General features: G+C 49.7%; 1 protein-coding gene across 1 annotated transcript in view; it reads left to right on the top strand.

The window, feature by feature from the left end:
- Positions 1–19,483, top strand: part of PARP1 (poly(ADP-ribose) polymerase 1) — a 42,190-nt gene that overhangs the window by 10,716 nt on the left and 11,991 nt on the right. The window contains exons 3-13 of the mRNA XM_033851412.2: positions 1,889–2,004; positions 3,303–3,517; positions 5,109–5,208; positions 7,090–7,206; positions 7,832–8,008; positions 10,537–10,681; positions 12,320–12,460; positions 13,379–13,621; positions 13,925–13,993; positions 14,105–14,237; positions 16,079–16,274. Of these exons, the coding sequence (XP_033707303.1) occupies positions 1,889–2,004; positions 3,303–3,517; positions 5,109–5,208; positions 7,090–7,206; positions 7,832–8,008; positions 10,537–10,681; positions 12,320–12,460; positions 13,379–13,621; positions 13,925–13,993; positions 14,105–14,237; positions 16,079–16,274 (1,652 nt within the window). The remainder of the gene's footprint in view (positions 1–1,888; positions 2,005–3,302; positions 3,518–5,108; positions 5,209–7,089; positions 7,207–7,831; positions 8,009–10,536; positions 10,682–12,319; positions 12,461–13,378; positions 13,622–13,924; positions 13,994–14,104; positions 14,238–16,078; positions 16,275–19,483) is intronic.

Genomic DNA, 19,483 nt, shown 5'->3' with positions numbered 1-19,483 from the left:
CAGGAAAGCCCTACTGACATTTTTTGAAGAGACTAGTTTTTCGTTTTGATGAAGTCCAATTTGTTGTTTTTTTGTGGGTTTTTTTCTCCTTTTTGGGGTAGTAATTTCTGTCTCCTAAGAAATCTTTGCTTACTGTTAAAGTCATTGAAGGATATGCTCCAGAACTTCTGGGAGTTTTGTAGCTTTAGCTTATCTTAAATTATTTAATTTTATTTATCTTAAATTAACTTTTGTGTTAGGCGTGAGGCACACGTTTTTTGTTTTTTTTTCCCCATGTGGCTATTATTTTGTTCCAGCACCATTTGTTGAAAAGACTTTGGCTTCCTTATCAAAATCAGCTGATGATAGGTCTGTATATGGTCTCGATATTTGGTTCCACTGATTTATGCTACTCCACTGTCTTAATGATTGTAACCTTAGAGTAAGTCATGAAGTCTTGTAGTGTAATTCCTCTAAATTTGTTCTTTTTCAATAGTATTTTGACCTTTCTAGGTCCTTTGTCATCTCCTTACAAATTTTGTGGTAAACTTGTCAATTTCTCCTTCGAAAAGCTTGCTAGGATTCTGACTGGCATTGCATCAGATCTGTAGATCATACTGGGGATTATTGACATCATAGTAAATTGAGTCTTTCGGTCCATAAACATGATATTCATTTCTTCTTTAATTTCAGCAAAATCTTGTAGATTCAGTGTAGAGAGAGATCTTGTATGTCTTATTAAATTTATCTCTAAGTATTCTGTGTATTTTAATGCTGTTTAAATAGTAGTGTGCTTTAATTTCTTTTTCCAGTATGTTTATTGCTAATATATAGAAATGTTTTATATTGACCTTGTGCTCTGCAACTTTGCTAAATTCACTTAATAGTACTAGTAGCTTTTTTGTAGATTCTTAAGACTAATCCCAGTTACAATCATGTCATCTACAAATAGAGATGGCTTTACTTGTTCTTTTCTACACTTACACATTTTGTTTCTTTTTCTTGCCTACTGCACATATTAGAGCCTCCAGTACAGTGTTGTCTGTGGTAAGAGAAGACAGCCTTGCTTTATTCCTGATCTTAGGAGAGAAACATTCAGTCTTGGAGTTTATTTTTATATAAGAAAAGAATCTAGTTTTTGTCCCAAATGGTTGGCCATTTTTCCCCAAGATTCTTTATTGAATGATTCAATCTTTCCCCGCTAATTAGGAATGCCACCGTACCACATATTTAATTTTCTTTTTCTCTTCATTATGGAGGTTTTTTTGTTTTTTTTTGTTGTTGTTAGTCAGCTCTCTTGTTTTTGTTTTTTTATTGAAGTATAGTTGATGTACAATAGTATATAAATTACAGGGGTACAATAGAGTGACTCGTGTAATATATTACATTTATATTTATAAAATATTGGTTATATTCCCCGTGTTGTACAATATATCCTTGTAGCTCCACATGTTTAATTATTACATACACTTTTATCTGTTCCTATATCAAGATACTCCTTTTAACTCAACACTCAACTCTGATAAGTGAAGGTGTAATGGAAATTAGAAGGCAGTGTTGGAATTTAGTATGTTACAGGGTTTTCATAGTAAGCACTTACGTTCTTTCCAAAGTGAAGAAGGGGGCTACAGAGGAAATGGAGAGAGGGGGACAGCGAGACCACCACCAGCTAACACTGCTGTTTCCAGGAGGCTGTCTGAGAAATTTTTTTATTTTATTGCCAGAAAAGAAGCTCTGTTAACCAACCACAATGGTAAGAAACAAGTGTAGATGAGATGGACCAGCTGTGGTCACCCAGAACACAAGGTGTCCTGGTAGAGGAATCCCAAGAGGTAGAGGAGGAAGACAGGGGCTCCTTGGAGCTGCGCGGAGGCTGCTAAAATGAGCGTGGCTGTGTTTCATGCTTCAGGCAAAGGCCAAGATGGAGTTGGCAGCAAGACGGAGAAGACACTGGGCGACTTTGCGGCAGAGTACGCCAAGTCCAACAGAAGCACATGCAAGGGCTGCATGGAGAAGATAGAAAAGGTGAGTGAGAGCTTTGGACTTCACCTGTCTGACTTTCTGGATTTCTTGCATTGGATGTCATCGGATATCTCAAAAGAAAAGAAAAAATGGGGGCTTTAGGTGCTGGGTCAACACCAGTGGTTAAAAATAAAGTGAAGATCTTAGTAGAGACAGGAGATGACAGTGACTTTTCTTCCAGGCAGGTCTGGCCCTGATTATTCATGGTCCAGCCCATGTACGTCGCTGCACCTGCTTTTAGGAGACCTGGCAGAGTTTGAAAAACATTTACACAAGGGCTCTCTCCTGGGCTGTGCAGTGGCTGGGGGAAAGCTGTATTTTATGGTAGGATTAAGTTTAAGGAGTGTGTTTCTTCCCTGGTATGAGCCTCCAGGTTTCTTCCTCTTAATCAGGAACTTCATTAACCACCCTTCCCCACCAGCTCTGGTCCCTGAAGAATGACAGCTTGTCTGGCAGAATGACGGCTACCTGAGTAGCAGGGACACAGGTGGAGGGGTCGGCCTGTGCCCTTTCACCTTATCACCCAAGATGCTCTGATCTTAGGTAAACATGCTGGTTGATTAATTCAAGGCATCGATTAAAGGTTTCTACCTCCTTGGTATTATACAGGAAATTGAGGTGAGTCAGTGGGTGTTTAGAAAGGAAAACCATGAAATTGCTAGATCTTTTCCAGCTACCTTCAACCACAAGAATTTGAGGCAAAAGTTAAGGGAATGCCCGAGGCTGTGTGCTGCTGAGTGTTACTTGGCCTGAAGTGGAGTAGTGTCCGGTGCTCCTTGTTACAAGGTTTCCAATCTGGGCTCAGGAATGTCAGGCCTGGGAATTGTAAACCTGGGGAGGATGGCAGGGCTAGATTCTAGCATAAGATAGTTTATTACTGCATCTTAGGGGGTCTTCATATGTGTAAAGAGACTGAAGAGTCTGGGTGGGGAGATTGCAGAAAGTCCCTGCTAGAATTGGGGCCTGCACTGGCTCCTTCTGAGCCTGCGATATAGCAGCCCAGGTGTTGTTCTTATGTCTGCACCAGGTCAGCAGAACATCCTCAGGGTAATGCTGTTACTTCCTCACTTGCCCAGGCAGCTAGGTAGGTGGGTAGCTGGTTGGTAGCTGGTTGGACTTAACCCCTTCTTAAATGGGGTGCTGAGGCTTGAGGGAAACACAATCCTTGGTGGCATAAAAGAGCCAAAACCTCCCAGCAGCCCGCCCATTGCCTTCGGTGTGGACCTGGTCGCCCCTGGCCCTCTGATGTTTGACCATCCTTCCTTGTCTGTCTTTGGTAACACATGTGGATTCTCCTACAGGGCCAGGTGCGCCTGTCCAAGAAGATGCTGGACCCCGAGAAGCCCCAGCTAGGCATGATCGACCGCTGGTACCACCCGAACTGCTTTGTTGAGAACAGAGAGGAGCTGGGCTTCCGGCCTGAGTACAGCGCGAGCCAGCTCAAGGGCTTCAGCCTCCTCGCCGCAGAGGACAAGGAAGCCCTGAAGAGGCAGCTCCCGGCCATCAAGAGTGAAGGGTGGGTGCCGGGGCCGGCAGGGTGGAGGCTTCACACAGGCCCAGAGTCCATATCACTCCTGTGTTCCCCTTGCTGCCCGTCAGAAAGCTGGGGGTGCAGGCGCTGTGAGGCAGCAGAGCTCCGCCCCTTCCCCAGCTGAGGCGGTGGGGGACAGAGCAGGGAAGGCCTGGGCAAGCTGCAGTGCGTGTTCCTGCCGCTGCTGGTGGTCTGTTCCCTGTCCCGCATCTGACCTCCGTGGACAGGCAGAGAGCAAATCCCACTTCCCCCTGCTCCGTCTGAGCGTTCCCCTGGCTGGAGTCCACCACCGCCACCTTTCCTCTGACCCCTGCGTGACCAACTTTCACGTCCCCCTGATGTCCTCGTGTGTGGATGTGTCCCTGTGTGTCTGGGTCTCTCTTGAGAACGGCGCTGGGAGAATCTTGACTCTTTTTAAGTCGCGGGGGTGGGCGGTCGATAAGTTATCTGGTTGAGTTCAGAATGGCTTTCATACGGTGCTAACATTCAGGTCTGTGTTGATCCTGTGGTACTTCTTTCCTGCGTTCCCTCTGCCAGTCCCTTGGCCCCAGTCTAGTTCTTGGTGACGAGCCCACCGAGGGGGGCGTGGCAGGGCGGTGGTGTACACTGTGCTCCTTGGACAGTGTAGGGTCGGGGTGACCCCACCTCCCCATCTTCAAGCGGCCTTCACGCAGTATTTCAGTTCAAAACGCACAAGTTTATTGCACCGCACACGTGGCTCTGGAATGGGAAAGAAAACTGGAAAGTCGGACCCACAGATTTAAAAAGCCTCAGGGTGCTTTGATGTGGGGTGTAGGTGTAGGAGTGAACAAGCTCACATTGATGCTGTAACAACCAGCATTGGTTGAGCACTTGCGGCGTGCCATGCTAAGCCTTTTACAGAGGATATTTCATTTAACCGTCACCACGATCCTACAGAGTAGACGGTATTCTTTCCCTTGTTTTTACGGATGAGGGAAAATGCAAGGGTTTGATCTCAGGCCTGTGTGATGGCTGAAAGTGAGTATTAACCTCCGTGGCTGACCTGCCCTGATTCTAGGGCCTACCGATGACCCTCCGTGCCCCCTCTTAGGTCAGGAGTGATGCCGCTGGACTTGGTCGGCAGCGTTTGCTGAGGCAGACTGGTGGGCAGCGCCTAGACCACCGCTTCTTGTTGGGCTGGAAGTGGCAGCACAGCCTCCCCGGTCTGAGAACAGCCTCTTGGCCTCAGGAGCAGCCCTGTGTCTTAGATTGAAAGGCTCAGCGCCTGGCACTGATGCAGTCCCGGCCCTCGGCTACGGTCTTACCTCGGGCGTAGTCCCTGCCAGAACCTTCCTTCCAGGCCATCTCTCTCATCTGTGCTGCGCCGGGTTGTTCCGAGGCCCTGGAGGGACCGCGGGCCCCTCCTGGCAGCTGTGCTTCCTGCAGTGGATGACGTCAGCCCCAGACACTGCCTGAACAGAGGGCGAGCTTCTCAGCGGGCAGGGCCCGGCTGAGCCGCATGAGAATGGCCTTAGGATGGTGTGTCGCCAGAGCTGTTGGCTTTCAGGGCTTTAATGGCTCTGGTTCTTTCCCTTACATCCTTTGTCTCTTTCAGAAAGCGAAAAGGCGATGAGGTGGATGGAATGGAGGAAGTGGCCAAGAAGAAATCTAGAAAAGAAAAAGACAAGGAGAGTAAGCTTGAAAAGGCCCTCAAGGTGAGTCCCGAGCTGGGCGTCTCCTCTCTCCATTCAGTCTCAACTCTGTTCCTCATTCTGGGAAGAAAGTTCAAGGAGGTGCGTGTGTCCTGCTTAATGAGAGCTGTAAAAATTCCCAACTTGATAGCTGTTGTTAAATAGCTTGGCTTTTCCCCCAGGTTTGCCTCCCTCCTCCCAAAGCAGTAGTTCTTTTAGAAGTTCTTTTAGTTCTAATAGAGCACCCACAGTGGGCTCCAGGCGCCAGAGCAGCAGGAGCTGGGGTCGGCAGGAGCTGAGCTGTTGCTTCCCGCTCGGCAGCCTCACGCTGGGACGGGCACGTCGTGCTTCAGCCACACTGTGCATCACTGTGCCTCCCAGACCTGTAGCATGTTGGAAACTGCGTATCAAATTCAAGGATGCCACAGGTTCTTGGCACAGGCAATGGCTGGAAGAGATGAAGTTCCATGTTTTTTAATGAAAATCTCTTGTTAAAAAAAATAATAATAAAAGGCATGTATTAAGAGGAGCAAACTGCCCGTTAGGTCAGCGGTCACTGACCAGAGAAATTCATCGCCGTGTTGGTTACGTGTGTGTCGAAACGAAGTAAAAATTGTTAACCAGGAAAAGGTGAGTGTTGGGGAAACTAGGGGAGAGCAGTCAGTCGCTTCTTGGGGACGTGATTTCCATGAGCCCTCTGCTGCACTCTTCCGTGACTATTCCGGTTTTTGCTGGTGGTGTAAAAAATTAGAAGCAAGTTCTGGTGTGGTTCCAGCTGCTTGATAAGAATCACAGATTCGGTGTTGTTGTCCTTCAATGAAAACTGTGTCAGTTTGGTGCCAACCCCAGCTGCAGTGGAGCTGGGGTGCTCTTCTGCATTTGCCCTTCATGCCCATCTTCCCCGTCTCCAGTGTTGTCAGAGGTAAAACGAAAATCAGAAGCTGGGAACACTGCGCATGGTCCCCACCCTGGCACACCCATTTATGCTGGCCTCCCATCCTTGGTCACGCAGATGACAAAGTTCTGCTTCTCTGATCTAACCTTATACCCTTAGACTTTTGCCTCGTGCTCCCTCATCTCCGTCACCAGTGGCCCAGCACGTGGCGCTGCAGGCAAGGATGTTACCGAGGGAGGCCCTTACAGAGGCTGGGAAAGGGCGCGCGCGCGCGTGCGTGTGTGCGTGTGCGTGACAAGCGAGTTAAACAACTCCTCACTCGGTGCAGAGAGGGCTGGCATTTTCCTGTTTTGCAGAGGTGGTGGGGTCTGAGGCTGAGACGTGAGTAACTCGCCCACCACCCTCAAACGGGAGGACGCTCTTCCCTGCCCCGCCTCTGATGTCGGGAGACTACTGCCTTGCTGGCCAAGGTGGTCGTGAGAGTGCGTGCGATGGCGTGAAAAGTGTCCCACGCAGAGTAGGCGCTGCATGAGTATTACCACCGAGGTTTAAAGTTCTATCTTCAGAAGAGCTTAAGTCTGTTCCTCCGTGCCACCGAGTATTGAGGAGGTGGGAGGTGTTTGGGGATCGCCCCTGCTGCTTGCTTTCAGGCTGTTGAGGAGCCACCCCTTCCTCCCTTAGGGGCCGGGTGTTGGGGCAGATGAAGCTGGTGCTTCGGGTGTGTTCCTGTGTGTCCTGGGACTTGTCCCTGAGGGGCTGGTTCCGGGGACCCCGGCGCCTGGGCCGCAGCCTCCCCACCTGCCTTGGCCCTCCCTGAGCACCCGCGCCCCAGGCGGACACCGCGGCCGCGAGCTGGGAGCACAGTCCTGGGGATGCGGCAGCCCCGGGGCAGCTCAGCTGAGCGCGGGGCTGTGACTAGAGGCAGAAGCAAGCCAGGGTGGAGTCTTCCTCCAGTTGGGTTTCTTTCTTTGAGAGGAGCTGGTCTCTCAGCTGCTGGCTCTCGTGCACAGGCCCAGAACAACCTGATCTGGAACATCAAGGACGAGCTAAAGAAAGCATGTTCGACGAATGACCTGAAAGAGCTGCTCATATTCAACAAGCAACAAGTGCCCTCCGGGGAGTCTGCGGTGAGCTGCCTTTGTGTTACGGGCGCCAGGAGCCGAGCGGCCAGGCCATGCGGGGTGCACGGTGACTGCCCCGGTGGAGTGTGGGAGGCCCTCCGGGTGAACACCTGCTGGTATTAATTGGGAGTGAAATTCCATAGTCGTGTTGCATGATCATCGCCATCGAGGTCGCCGCTTGCGGGGGCAGGAAGGGGCAGGCGCTCAAGGACCGAGGTGGGCTGCACATCTGCCTCGTGTGTTCACACCACAAACTTTGGCCCGAGGAGCCCTCTCTGCTGCCTTCTTCTCACAGACTCCCCGAGGGCTGCGAGGGCTGTCTCCCCTGCAGGCCCTGCCCTGCCGTCCCTCTGGTGCAGAAACAGTGGATGTTCTGGGTTCTGCCTTTATTTCTAAGTCACTGAGAGAAAGGGGAGCTGTAGGAACCCCTCATGCGTGGAAGTAAGGTCTCATAAAGCACAAAAATGCAAGCTCCAACTGTAAACCACCTTCTCCGGGGAATGTTAGGAACCTCAGGGCAGTCCCTCCCTTCTTTTTTAGCGAGTGGAGTCCGTGCAGATTCTTGGTAAATGTCCTCTCCTGTAGCTGCTTCTTTCCTCCTTGACTTGCTTCTCTTCTTCACTGGCTTCAGATCTTGGACCGAGTGGCCGATGGCATGGTGTTCGGTGCCCTCCTTCCCTGCGAGGAATGCTCAGGCCAGCTGGTCTTCAAGAGCGATGCCTATTACTGTACCGGGGATGTCACTGCCTGGACCAAGTGTATGGTCAAGACACAGACGCCCAACCGGAAGGAGTGGGTGACCCCAAAGGTAAGTGGGGGTGTGGATCCTGGGATATATTTGCAGAAAAACCTGGTCCCATCTTCTGGGCTTGTCCACACTCCAGGTCACCACAACTGCAGAGCAGTTTCTCAGACCTCTTTACATCGGGGCCATCCTCATAATCAGATTAGAGAACTATGCCCTTGGTTCTGTACGTTTGCACACTACACAGATGTAGTACCAAAGCACTTCCAGCTGGAGCACAGGTTTGTCCAACTGGTGTAAAATCTTCCTGCTTGCAAAGACTGTGAGTGTTATTTCTGTTTATCAAGTGCCTACCCTCTGCCAGGCACTGTCCTGGGCACAAGGGACATGGTGGTGAACAAATGGTAATTCCTGCCTATGTGATGGGAGAGTGTTTCTCAGAGCAAGACATTTCCTTGCCTTGGTGCTAGACGGGGAGTTGTGTCCAGAGTTCAAGTCTCCTGTTGATCTCTCTCTCTCTCCCTTGAATTCTCAGAATGTAAAAAACCTCAGTTGGGGGACCTTGTTTGGAGCCGCGCTGTTGGGGGAGCCAGCAGTGTCTTGGGGGGCTGGCTGCTGGGTGGACTCCCCCGTGCCCTCGGACTCGCTGCGAGCTGGCGCCCCACCACCTGGGGCTGTCGTGGGCTCCCTGGGCTTGGGATTTGATGTCCATCAAGTTCCCTCACCGCCCGTGCCTCCTCCCCAGTGGCACATAGTAAGCGCTCCAGGAGTGTTGCCTGTGGGCCCTGGGGGCTCCAGCACCTCGGCATCCAGAGCTGAATTCCCCTTCCCCGCTTGCCTCTTCCGCTCGTTCTTTTCCTGCCTTCTCTGTTCACTGCCATCATTACTGTATACGTGTCTCTGTACTTGCGCTTGCTCGGTTGCTCTACAAGTCTGACCTTGTCCTTTCCCCACCCTTAAAACCTTACAGTGATTCCCCATTTCTTCTAGAAATATTTTCCCAGTGTTGCTGAGAATGCCACTGTTACAGGCCCGTTTGTGGTGTTTGTATCCCTTTTAATATCTTAGGTTAGGAAAAAAGATCGTGATGTGAACTATTTAGGATTTTATATGTCAGTTGCACTGCATCTGTGTATATTTTTAAAGGGTTATTTTAAAACGGTACCTACAGGTGCAAGACATTTTGTCTGGTGGACACTGCTTGCTGCTCATGCATGTTCATGGATTTACAGACCGTGGGTAGGGAGCATGCTGCCCCCAGGGGCTTGGATCACAGAATCACAGTCATCTCCTTAGCCTGAACTCCCCTCCCCCAAAGCCCTCCATGATCTGGCTCCAGCTACCTTCTGCAGCCCCTCTTTCTGCCGCCTTTTTTCTCCTCACATTACACTCACACCACCCCTACACACACACCCACTCTCTCTCCCCCTCCCTCCCTCCCTTCCTCCCTTCCTCCCTTCCTCCCTCCCTCTCTCCCTCTCTCCCTCTCTCCCTCTCTCCCTCTCTCCCTCTCCCCCTCTCCCTCCCTCCCTCCCTCCCTCCCTCCCTCCCTCTCCCCCTCTCCCCCTCTCCCCCTCTCCCCCTCTCCCCCTCTCCCCCTCTCCCCCTCTCCCCCTCTCCCCCTCTCCCCCTCTCCCCCTCTCCCCCTCTCCCTCTCCCTGCCCCTGACTTGGCAGGTCACTGCCTCCAGGGAGCCCTCCCAGCATTCCCAGTATTGCATCACTTCAGCACGCCTCTGGTTTAGAAGCTAGCTCCTATGTAGAAGTTGCCTTTGTATATCTGACTGTCGGTCAAGGCTGAGCTTCTTTCTCAAAGGCAGAAACTCATTCTAAACTCACTGTGATGTGTGGCACTGTGTTAGATGCCCAGCATACATTTTATCCACCAGGCAGTCGTTGACCATGGATCTAGCAGGGAGGGGCTGTTTCTTGATGGGAAGAAGGCTTAGGAGGGTAGGAACCTGATCCCTGAGCCTGGTGTATGTGATGTTTATTGAGTGACCACTTAGAGCACAGCCCATTGTGAATCGCCCGGAATGCCGGTGGACCGTGCTGGTGGCAGAGTTAATACTGAACACTGACTGTTGATGGGCTCCCTGTATTCACGGTCCCTTCTTCTGGGAAGGGAAGGGAATTGCCCTGATTTCCTTTCGGGTAATAATCTCTCTCCCATGCTCTGGGGAGTCGGCGGGGGGGGGGGGGGCTTTTGGTCGTGGAATGGACTTACGACCCCAGGAAGAGGCCTCTTCATTCTTGAGGGGAACAACTCCAGAATGAGGCCTGGGGGTTGTAATCAGGTTCCAGCAGTGGTTCCCTGACCAGATTATCAACTGGGTTTTTTTGTTGGTTTGGTTTTTGTTTTTTTAAGGAAAATAGTTTTTCTCTTCAAGCGTCACAGTACCAGCTGTATTATAAATGTAGAAGTACTGCAGATAAGCACCATAGCAGCAGTAATACTGTATTTCATACTAAAAGCCTCAAATTTTCCTATTTTGTGTTATTCTTTATCATAAGAAGAAAAAGATTCTTAAGTTCTTTATCAGGTTATTTCAAGGGAGAACTGGTTTCTTAACTAAAACTTACACTCTTTAGGAATTCCGAGAAATCTCTTACCTCAAGAAATTGAAGATCCGAAAGCAGGACCGTATATTCCCCCCAGAGACCAGCGCCCCGCTGGCGGCAGCACCCCTGCCCTCTGCAGCCTCAGCGCCCGCCACTGTGAACTCCGCTCCCCCAGGTGCAGCTCCGGACCAGCCTTGGGGGAGGGTGGGGGGACTGGGGCCCTGAGCTTAGGGTGGAGAGGGTGTCCGTCTGGGTTCTTCGCTGGCTGATCCTGGGGAGAAGCTCTGCCCTTGTTCTCCCCATCCCACCCCCAGCAGGAGGAGGTAGGTTGGGGAGGGGGGCTTCTGAGAAAGGCCAGGGAGACAGTTACCTGCAAGGGGCATTCAGGCTCTCCTGCCTGACTGCGCTGCGCCACAGAGCAGCATTCCCGGGCTCAGCCTTGTGCTTCCGGGCAGCCCTGCCCCCACCGTTCATCCTGAGCCTGATGTGCTGCTAGGTCTCTGTCACCTGCAGAGACTTGCCGTACTTGTTGTGATCAGTGTCAGCGAGAAGTACTCCACACCAACAAAGGCAGTGAGATGAGTTTGTGTTTTTGTGGCAGAAGGTACTGCTGTCTGTTTACTCAGGGACACGTGTGGCGTAGTCTAATGGTCATGGCCACCGTGTGCTGGGTGGAGGATGAGGATTCTTCTGTGAACGCGAGCCCAGCAGTGACCTCCCTCCATCCTCTGGGGAGGGGGCGTGTGGGTGGTCATCCCGAGTTCAACCTGCTGCTTGCAGCCTGGGTCCAAGAGCAGGTGTGGTGGGCCAGGCGGGGTCGACGTCCGGGCCCTGCCCTGAGGGTCCCTTCTGCTTTCCCCTTACTTGCAGTTCACAGCTAAGTGATTCCGTTCCCTGCAGAGACCTCGGCCAACTTTCAGTTAAACCCTACGCGTATCCCTAGTTGTTCTCCCTCACAGGGACAGCTTAAAGGACTCCTCCCCACAGCATCTCTTGTGGAAATGTGTAACCAGCTCTGTATGTTCCCGTTCGCAACAAACAGAAGGCACACCCCTGACCCAGGTCTTTCTGGCGGGATCAGCGCCAAATACCTAAAATGCCAGCGTTCTTGGTGCCTGAGTCAGTTCTCTCCGCTCAGTGTGGCCATGCTGACCAAAGCTCTCAGTGACTGCCGTGGACAAGGCTACTTTTCTAATTTTTTTTGGCCACGCCGCACGGCATGCAGAGTCTTAGCTCTCCAACCAGGTATTGAACCCATGCTCCCTGCAGTGGAAGCGTGGAGCCCTAACCACTGGACTGCCAGGGAATTCCCCAAGGCTTGTTTTTTTAATGGGGTTGATTAATAAGCATCCTGTGAGAACTCTAGTTTGCTTTTAGGCATGGGGTGGGAACAGAATAACAGAAGGAAATCGGGAGTTCACGTGACCCCGGTGTCCCACCCTCTGGCCGGCCTCCTGGTCTTCCTCGTCTGTCTGTGGAGCAGACCCAGGGCGCCCCCGGCCACCTCTGCTCGAGGCCTGCTGTGGAGCAGTGTCAGTGCACGGCTTCTCCCTGGCCGGTCCTTTCTGTGCTGAGGACTGCGTACAGGTTGCTATCCTGTCCTCTGCTTTCCTGCTACTCTTACTCTTTTCTTCTGTTTATGTAGACTTCTCCTCAAGGAGATCCCTTTCTCCCTGATCAGAGAGGGTGCTGAGGCCGTTCGGGGGCCTTGCAGCCGGTCTGGCTTTCCCCTGGGAGCTGCTGCCTGGTCTCCTGCTCCCACCCTCCACCCCGGGCAGCAGCCCTGCCTAGTGATCCTTTTCTCCCATCCCAGACAAGCCGTTATCCAACATGAAGATCCTGACTCTTGGGAAACTCTCCCGGAACAAGGATGAAGTGAAGGCCACAATCGAGAAACTCGGGGGGAAGTTGACAGGGACCGTCAACAAGGCCTCCCTGTGCATCAGTAGCAAAAGTGAGTTCAGTCTGCCTGTGAACCAGAGGGATCTCTGTCTCTCATGGTGGTGTTGAGAATTAAACGAGGTGAAGTGCCGAGCGCAGTGTCCGACACACAGAGGGACCCCAAAACTGTGTCTCTTATCATCGCTGGCATTGTTCAGGTCCTCTGGAAAGGGGTGTGGGCACTTGTATTTGGCACTGCTGCTCCATGCTGTGGTCTATATTCACGTACCGAAAACTCCCAAGTAAAGACTGTAACAGCCCACTCTTCTCACCTTGTTCACAAGATGTTGGTTGGTTTGCCTCCAGGCAAAAAGTTCACAGCTTAAGCAAGTTTGGAAAATGCAGAGTTAAACGAAGGTGAACAGGCTTCTTTGCAGGCTTAATATGCCGACGACCATTGTGAGTTTCCAAGACCAGAAAACAGTACACCGCTCTTCCCATAGGAATCTGACCTCCTTTCTGTATGTAATACCTATTAACATCTCGTTCTGTAGAAGGGTTTGGAGAAAGCAGCTCTCACTCATCGCACCTTAGAAAAAGGGGGATGTTGCTGGTGAGAGACGATTGTGGAAATGAACCAAGGCCCCAAGCACTAGATTTTTTTTTTTTTTTTTTTTTTTTGAGGTACGCGGGCCTCTCACTGCTGTGGCCTCTCGCGTTGCGGAGCACAGGCTCCGGACGCACAGGCTCAGCGGCCGTGGCTCACGGGCCCAGCCGCTCCGCGGCATGTGGGATCTTCCCGGACGGGGCACGAACCCGTGTCCCCTGCATCGGCAGGCGGACTCCCAACCACTGTGCCACCAGGGAAGCCCCAAGCACTAGATTTTGAAGGAGAGGAGAGCTGTGGGTGACGAGGGTTGGGAAGTACCCAGCAAGTAATAACTGTGTAGTGATTTGAGATTTCAAAGTTCTTTCCCTCCGATTTGAACAGAGGAGGTCGACAAGATGAATAAAAAGATGGAGGAAGTAAAAGAAGCTAACGTCCGCGTCGTGTCTGAGGATTTCCTCCAGGACATCTCCACCTCGACCAAGAGCCTTCAGGAGTTGCTCTCAACCCACCTCTTGTCCCCCTGGGGGGCCGAGGTGAAGGCAGAGCCTGTTGAAGCTGTGGCCCCAAAGGGGAAGTCGGGGGCTGTGCTCTCCAAGAAGAGCAAGGGCCCTGTCAAGGAGGAAGGTGAGGCCCCGAGCTGCCCCGCCCTGCCGTGGCCCCATCCTGCCGGGGGCCGTGGCCTCTGCCAGGCTGGCCAGGTCCGCCTGTGCACAGCCTCTCCCTTTGCGCCCAAATGGTCTTTTGAACGCTGCCCACACCAGTTTTCTCATTCGTTTTCCCTGGGCGCAGGATGGTGCGAGGCAGCACACAGATGCCATGTTGACATCTGACACAGGTGAAGGTGACCCACTCGCCCTGCCTGCTACCTTCCCCTTCCTTTTTATTTATTTTTAATTTAATGTTTGCACTTCTCTATCCTCTTTCAAGGTACCAACAAATCTGAAAAGAGAATGAAATTAACTCTTAAAGGAGGAGCAGCTGTCGACCCTGATTCTGGTAAGGGGACGGGAGTGAGCAGAGTGAGCTGTGGGCACCCCGTTGATGAGGGAAACCATGTGGGACAGGGCTGCGCCTCGCCCTCTGGCCTCAAGGCTCTGTCCGTGACAGGTCTGGAACACAGCGCACACGTCCTGGAGAAAGGCGGGAAGGTCTTCAGCGCCACCCTCGGCCTGGTGGACATCGTTAAGGGAACCAACTCCTATTACAAGCTGCAGCTCCTGGAGGATGACAAAGAGAGCAGGTGCGCCGAGGGCGGGAGTGTCCAGCAGAGCTGTGCTCCTGAGAGGCTCTCAGTGCTCCTGGGAAGCCAGCTGCCTCATGAAGAGCATGGGTGTGTCGTGAGGCCTGCAGTGAGGGAGGGAAGAGGCCCTCGCCCCCAGACAGCCTTTCTGTCCTCACTCATCAGTGTTACCTCGGGCTCCCAGTTACTAAAGGCGTTTGGGTTTGCATCTGTTTTATTTTGAGCATAGTGGAGGCAGGTAAGAGCCAGTTCTGGGGTGCTGAGGGACTGGGCTGGCTTGGCCACGCACACTTCACTAGTACGGGCAGTTCTCTGCCAAGTCAATGGGCCCTCATTGCAGCCAGCACAGAACAGGAGCTGCATGTAAGTGGGGAAGGTGGGGGGAGCACTTTCGTATATTAAACTGACCTTTCCTTTTTAGCAAATGAAAACAGTTTACACATTGGAACTCCAGGAGATCCAAAAAGCTTTCCTTGTTGAAAGGCAAAACCCCTGTGAGAGTGGCAGCCCCCGGGAGATACAGTCAGCGCCCGGTGCGTCTTGGCCAGCCGCAGGTTGTAGGCACTGGCAGGCTCAGGCTCTTCACATCTCACCAAACCTTTCATTGAAAATGTGGATGTCAGAAGTGACCCTTAAAAGAGCACACAATATCTGTGTGGCTACTTAAAATTTCTGAAGAAATAAAAGCCTGCGTCATTTACTTTACTACCTACTCTTGCTGGAGATTAAAAGGTCGAAGTAGGGTATCTTGCTTGTAAAACATACCTTCCAAAAGCTAGATGTGTACTGGAGTGCAGGAGAAGGGATAGGGTTTTTGTGGAAATGTGCTGAGTGCCAGAGTGTGTTAAACAACAAGCAAATGAGAACAGAATTGTCCACCTCCAGCAAGCAAATTCTAATGGTGATTTTGGACATGGGCGTTATTCTGGTGGCCTAGATTTATTGGTTTTTAGAGGGAAAGGACAGTGTGGGCTGTTAGAAGGTTTTTTTCAGGATAGGTCAGCGTGGTGTCTTCCAAACATTTCCAGAGGGAAATAACCCAGCAGAGAATGAATTTGTATTTCTCTGGGCAGTAGCCCAGAAAGCCAGCAGGAAGCCCCAAATCTTCTTTGAAATCTCTGGTTTTATTTTTAAAATGCATCCACATCTTTCTGGATTTCCAATATATCTGTGTTTATTGTGATGTAAAATTTAACTTATGCATGATTTCCACTAAAAAAAATGAACTCGCCCAAAGCTAGGCGGCACAGCCCACAGGGTACCCAAGACTTGGCCCTAGATTGAGATAGAAACTGAAGACGCTAGCCTGGGTCTGTAGGTGGCTGACCCTGCAGGCCAGTGGCCCGCCCCCTCCCATTTCATCACATCTCAGCCTCTGATCTGAGCCAAAGGTTCTTCATTATTTTTAACACATGTCGTTGATGGTTGCATCACCTTGGACGCATGACTTCCAAGTGTTGCTTGCTGTGTTTCTTTGGGGAGAAGAATTGGATACTCTTATGTAAAGTTCTGTAGGCCTCAGGATTTACTCCTCAAGTTTGGCTGCCAGATACAAGGTTAACACCTGTTCTTTGGTACTTTTTATAGCCCATTTGCCAATATGATTTGGAAGGGCATTTTTAAATTACTCTAAACTTACAACACTCAGTTTAATCAAAGTAAAATTAAGGTCCTTCATTGTAATACCAGTTGCTTTTGTTCCTCTTTGTCAGTCACCATCATTTTGGGGTGTTTGCAGTTGTTTCTCCCTCAAGGGGAATGGCAGGGAAGGGAAACTCATCCTGAAGTACAACAGGCTGACCCTTGAATTTGTATCTGGTGTTCCTCCTCTCCTCCCACAGGTATTGGATATTCAGGTCCTGGGGCCGCGTGGGCACGGTAATTGGTAGTAACAAACTGGAGCAGATGCCATCCAAGGAGGAGGCCATTGAGCATTTTACGAAATTATATGAAGAGAAAACCGGGAATGCCTGGCACTCCAAAAACTTCACAAAACACCCCAAAAAGTTCTACCCTCTGGAGATTGACTATGGCCAGGTAATCACTTAATGCTCTTACACCTTCTAGTTCTGATAAAAGGAAGGGACACTATTCTTTTAAAAACATGCCATGGAACAGATGGCATCATTGGTGAATCTTATCAAATGGTTAAAGAATTAATACTGGTCCTTCATAAACTTTTCCAAGAGAGAGAAGAGGAGGAAACACTCTTCAACTCATTATGTGAGACCAGTATTATCCTGATACCAAAGACGAACAAAGACATCCGGAGAAAACTCCAGTCCAATATCCTTATAAATATAGATGCAAAATCCTCAACAAAATACTAACAAACCGAGTCTAGCAGCACTTGAGGATTTATGCACCATGACTGAGTGGGATTTATCCCAGGAATGCAAGGTTGGTTCAACATGGAAGTCAAGTCCATGTAATGTAACGTGAATAGAATAAAGGACAGAAGCCACATAGTCATCCTGATAAACATAGAAAAAGCATTTCATAAAATCCAGCACCCTTTCATGAATAGAATCTACCCCGTGAAATAGGAGATGGCGCTTAGATGAGAACAAGCAGTGTAAGCATTTTTAAGACTGTCAAGGAGGAACGGTCTTTGAAGTTGCTCCCTAAACACGACAGGGAGTAATTCACAGATTCCAGGTGAGGTTTCTTATCTGAAGCTATGCTGAATCATAGATCACGCGACTTGCTTTACCATCAAGATAGAATTATAGTGACTTGACATGCTCCAGTAGGTCCCAGTTTTTAGTCCCAAATTATTTCCTAATAATTTCCCATTATTTATATTTGTTGCTACTTTGGTGGCCATTGGTTTTCACAAAATGCTTACCTTGTTTTTATTTTATTTTATTTTTATTTTTGGCTGTGTTGGGTCTACGTTGCTGCATGTGGGCTTTCTCTAGCTGCAGCGAGCAGGGGCTACTCTTCGTTGTGGTGGGCGGGCTTCAGTAGTTGCAGCACGTGGGCTTCGGTAGTTGTGGCTCGCGGGCTCTAGAGCGCAGGCTCCGTGGTTGTGGTCCACGGGCTTAGTTGGTCCGCAGCCCGTGGGATCTTCCCGGACCAGGGATCAAACCCGTGTCCCCTGCATTGGCAGACAGATTCTTAACCACTGTGCCACCAGGGAAGTCCCACCTTGTTTTTATATGAGAACTTACTGCTTTTATAATGGGGAGTGGTGCACGCTTATATTGTAGAAAGAAAGAGATTTGTAGATGGTACAGATTTAATTCCAAATTTTTGAGGCCTAACATGTCTTAAAGGGAGAATTCTCTAGTTTATAGAGAGTGTCATGAGCTCTACCATTAAAAATAGAAATTAGCTCTTGTATAATGTTGAGGTGGAGAACTTGGGAGTTTAGAGTTGCACAGACTTGGTCTAACTCAGCAGTGCCCCCTAGTGAGTTTATTTTTCCCATTTCAAAAATATATACAGTTGAGCAACACAGGTTTGAACTGCATGGGTCCACTTACATGTGGAATTTTTTTCATTAGTAAATACTACAGTTCCACACAATCCGTGGTTGGTTGAATCCACGGATGCAGCACTGAGGATAGGGAGAAACCAGGAATATGGAGGACCAACTCTGTTATTCTTGGATTTTCGACTGCACAGAAGGTTAATCCTGAGTTGCTCAAGGGTCAACTGTATTTGTTTTAGAAAATTTTGAGAACGACAGAGGCACAAAGAATTAAAATCATGGTGTATGTCTTTATATACTTCTTTTACTTCACAGCTACTTTTCCCCAATGTAACGCTGGAGTCTTTCCCTACATACTGTATTTTCACCACCAGCTTTTGGCCTTACTGTTCTCGGAGCATTTCCCCATGTCTTCTAGAGCAATGCTGTCCAACAGAGAGAGATAGGCAGCCACTTAGGCAATTTTAAATATTCTAGTAGCTACATTTTAAAAAGCAAATTGAAACAGTGAAATTAATACTAGTTATGTGTTTAACCCAGAATATCCAAAATATTATCATTTTGATATGTTAATATCATTGAGATAGTTTTACCTTTTTTTTTAACTGAATATTTGAGAGCTGGTGTATTTTTAGCTCTTACAACACAGCTCAATTCAGAGTGGCCACATGTCAAAACCAGTGACTACTGTATTAAACTGCACTGAACTAGAGCATCATTCTTAAGTCTGTATAGAATTCCATCCTGTGGGTGGCCATTATTTGTGATTTACCAAACAACACCCTCCCATGCCCCAATTAGATACTTAGATTATTCCCAGGTATTTGCTATAATGATGTTGATATACTTATCTCTGTGCTTGTTATCATTAGAGATCGAGTTACCGGGTCACAGAGTATACGTGTTTAAATAAGGCTTTTTAACATACTAATAGTTTGCCTTCAGTGAAGTTACAGCTACAGCAGGGGTCCCCAATCCCTGGGCCATGGACCAGTACCTACTAGGAACCGGGCCGCACAGCAGGATGTGAGGGGCAGGCGAGCGAGCCAAGCTTCATCTGTATTTACAGGCGCTCCCCATCGCTCCCGTTACCGCCTGAGCTCCGCCCCTGTCAGATCAGCGACGGCGTTAGATTCTCATAGGAGTGCGAACCCTACTGTGAACTGCGTGCGCAAGGGATCCAGGTTGCGTGCTCCTTATGAGAATCTAATGCCCGATGATCCGAGGTGGAGCTGAGGCGGTGATGCCAGCTCTGGGGAGTGGCTGCAAATACAGATCATCATTAGCAGACAGGTTTGACTGCACAGAGACCATAATAAGTCAGTTGCTTGCAGACTCATATCAAAACCCTATCAGTGAGTGGCAAGTGAAATCAAGCTCGGGGCTCCCACTGATTCTGCATTATGGTGAGTTGTATAATTATTTCATTATATATTACAGTGTACTAATAATAGAAATAAAGTGCACAATAAACGTAATGCACCTGAATCATCCCGAAACCATTCCCCCACCCCCAGTCCGTGGAAAAATTGTCTTCCACAAAACCGGTCCCTGGTGCCAAAAAGATTGGGGACCGCTGAGCTAGAGGATAAGAATGCATCTAAGACTTGTGTTTCCGCATCAAGAGTAGATGTATTGTGCCCCTGACAGCAGCAGCCCTGAACACTAGCACACAGGTTCCTCTGCAGCTTTGTTAAGCCAGGCAGAGTCCAGGCTCAAGGCCCAATGCCAGTTACCTTCATTCAAAACAAATACCAAACACCGTTAGTTGTTAGGGGACACCGTGATGGTCATAGTCCCTGCCCTTGTG

This window comes from Tursiops truncatus, chromosome 1 (genome assembly GCF_011762595.2).
Source record: "Tursiops truncatus isolate mTurTru1 chromosome 1, mTurTru1.mat.Y, whole genome shotgun sequence".
Taxonomy (NCBI): Eukaryota; Metazoa; Chordata; class Mammalia; order Artiodactyla; family Delphinidae; genus Tursiops; species Tursiops truncatus.
This window is presented reverse-complemented; position numbering and strand designations above follow the sequence as displayed.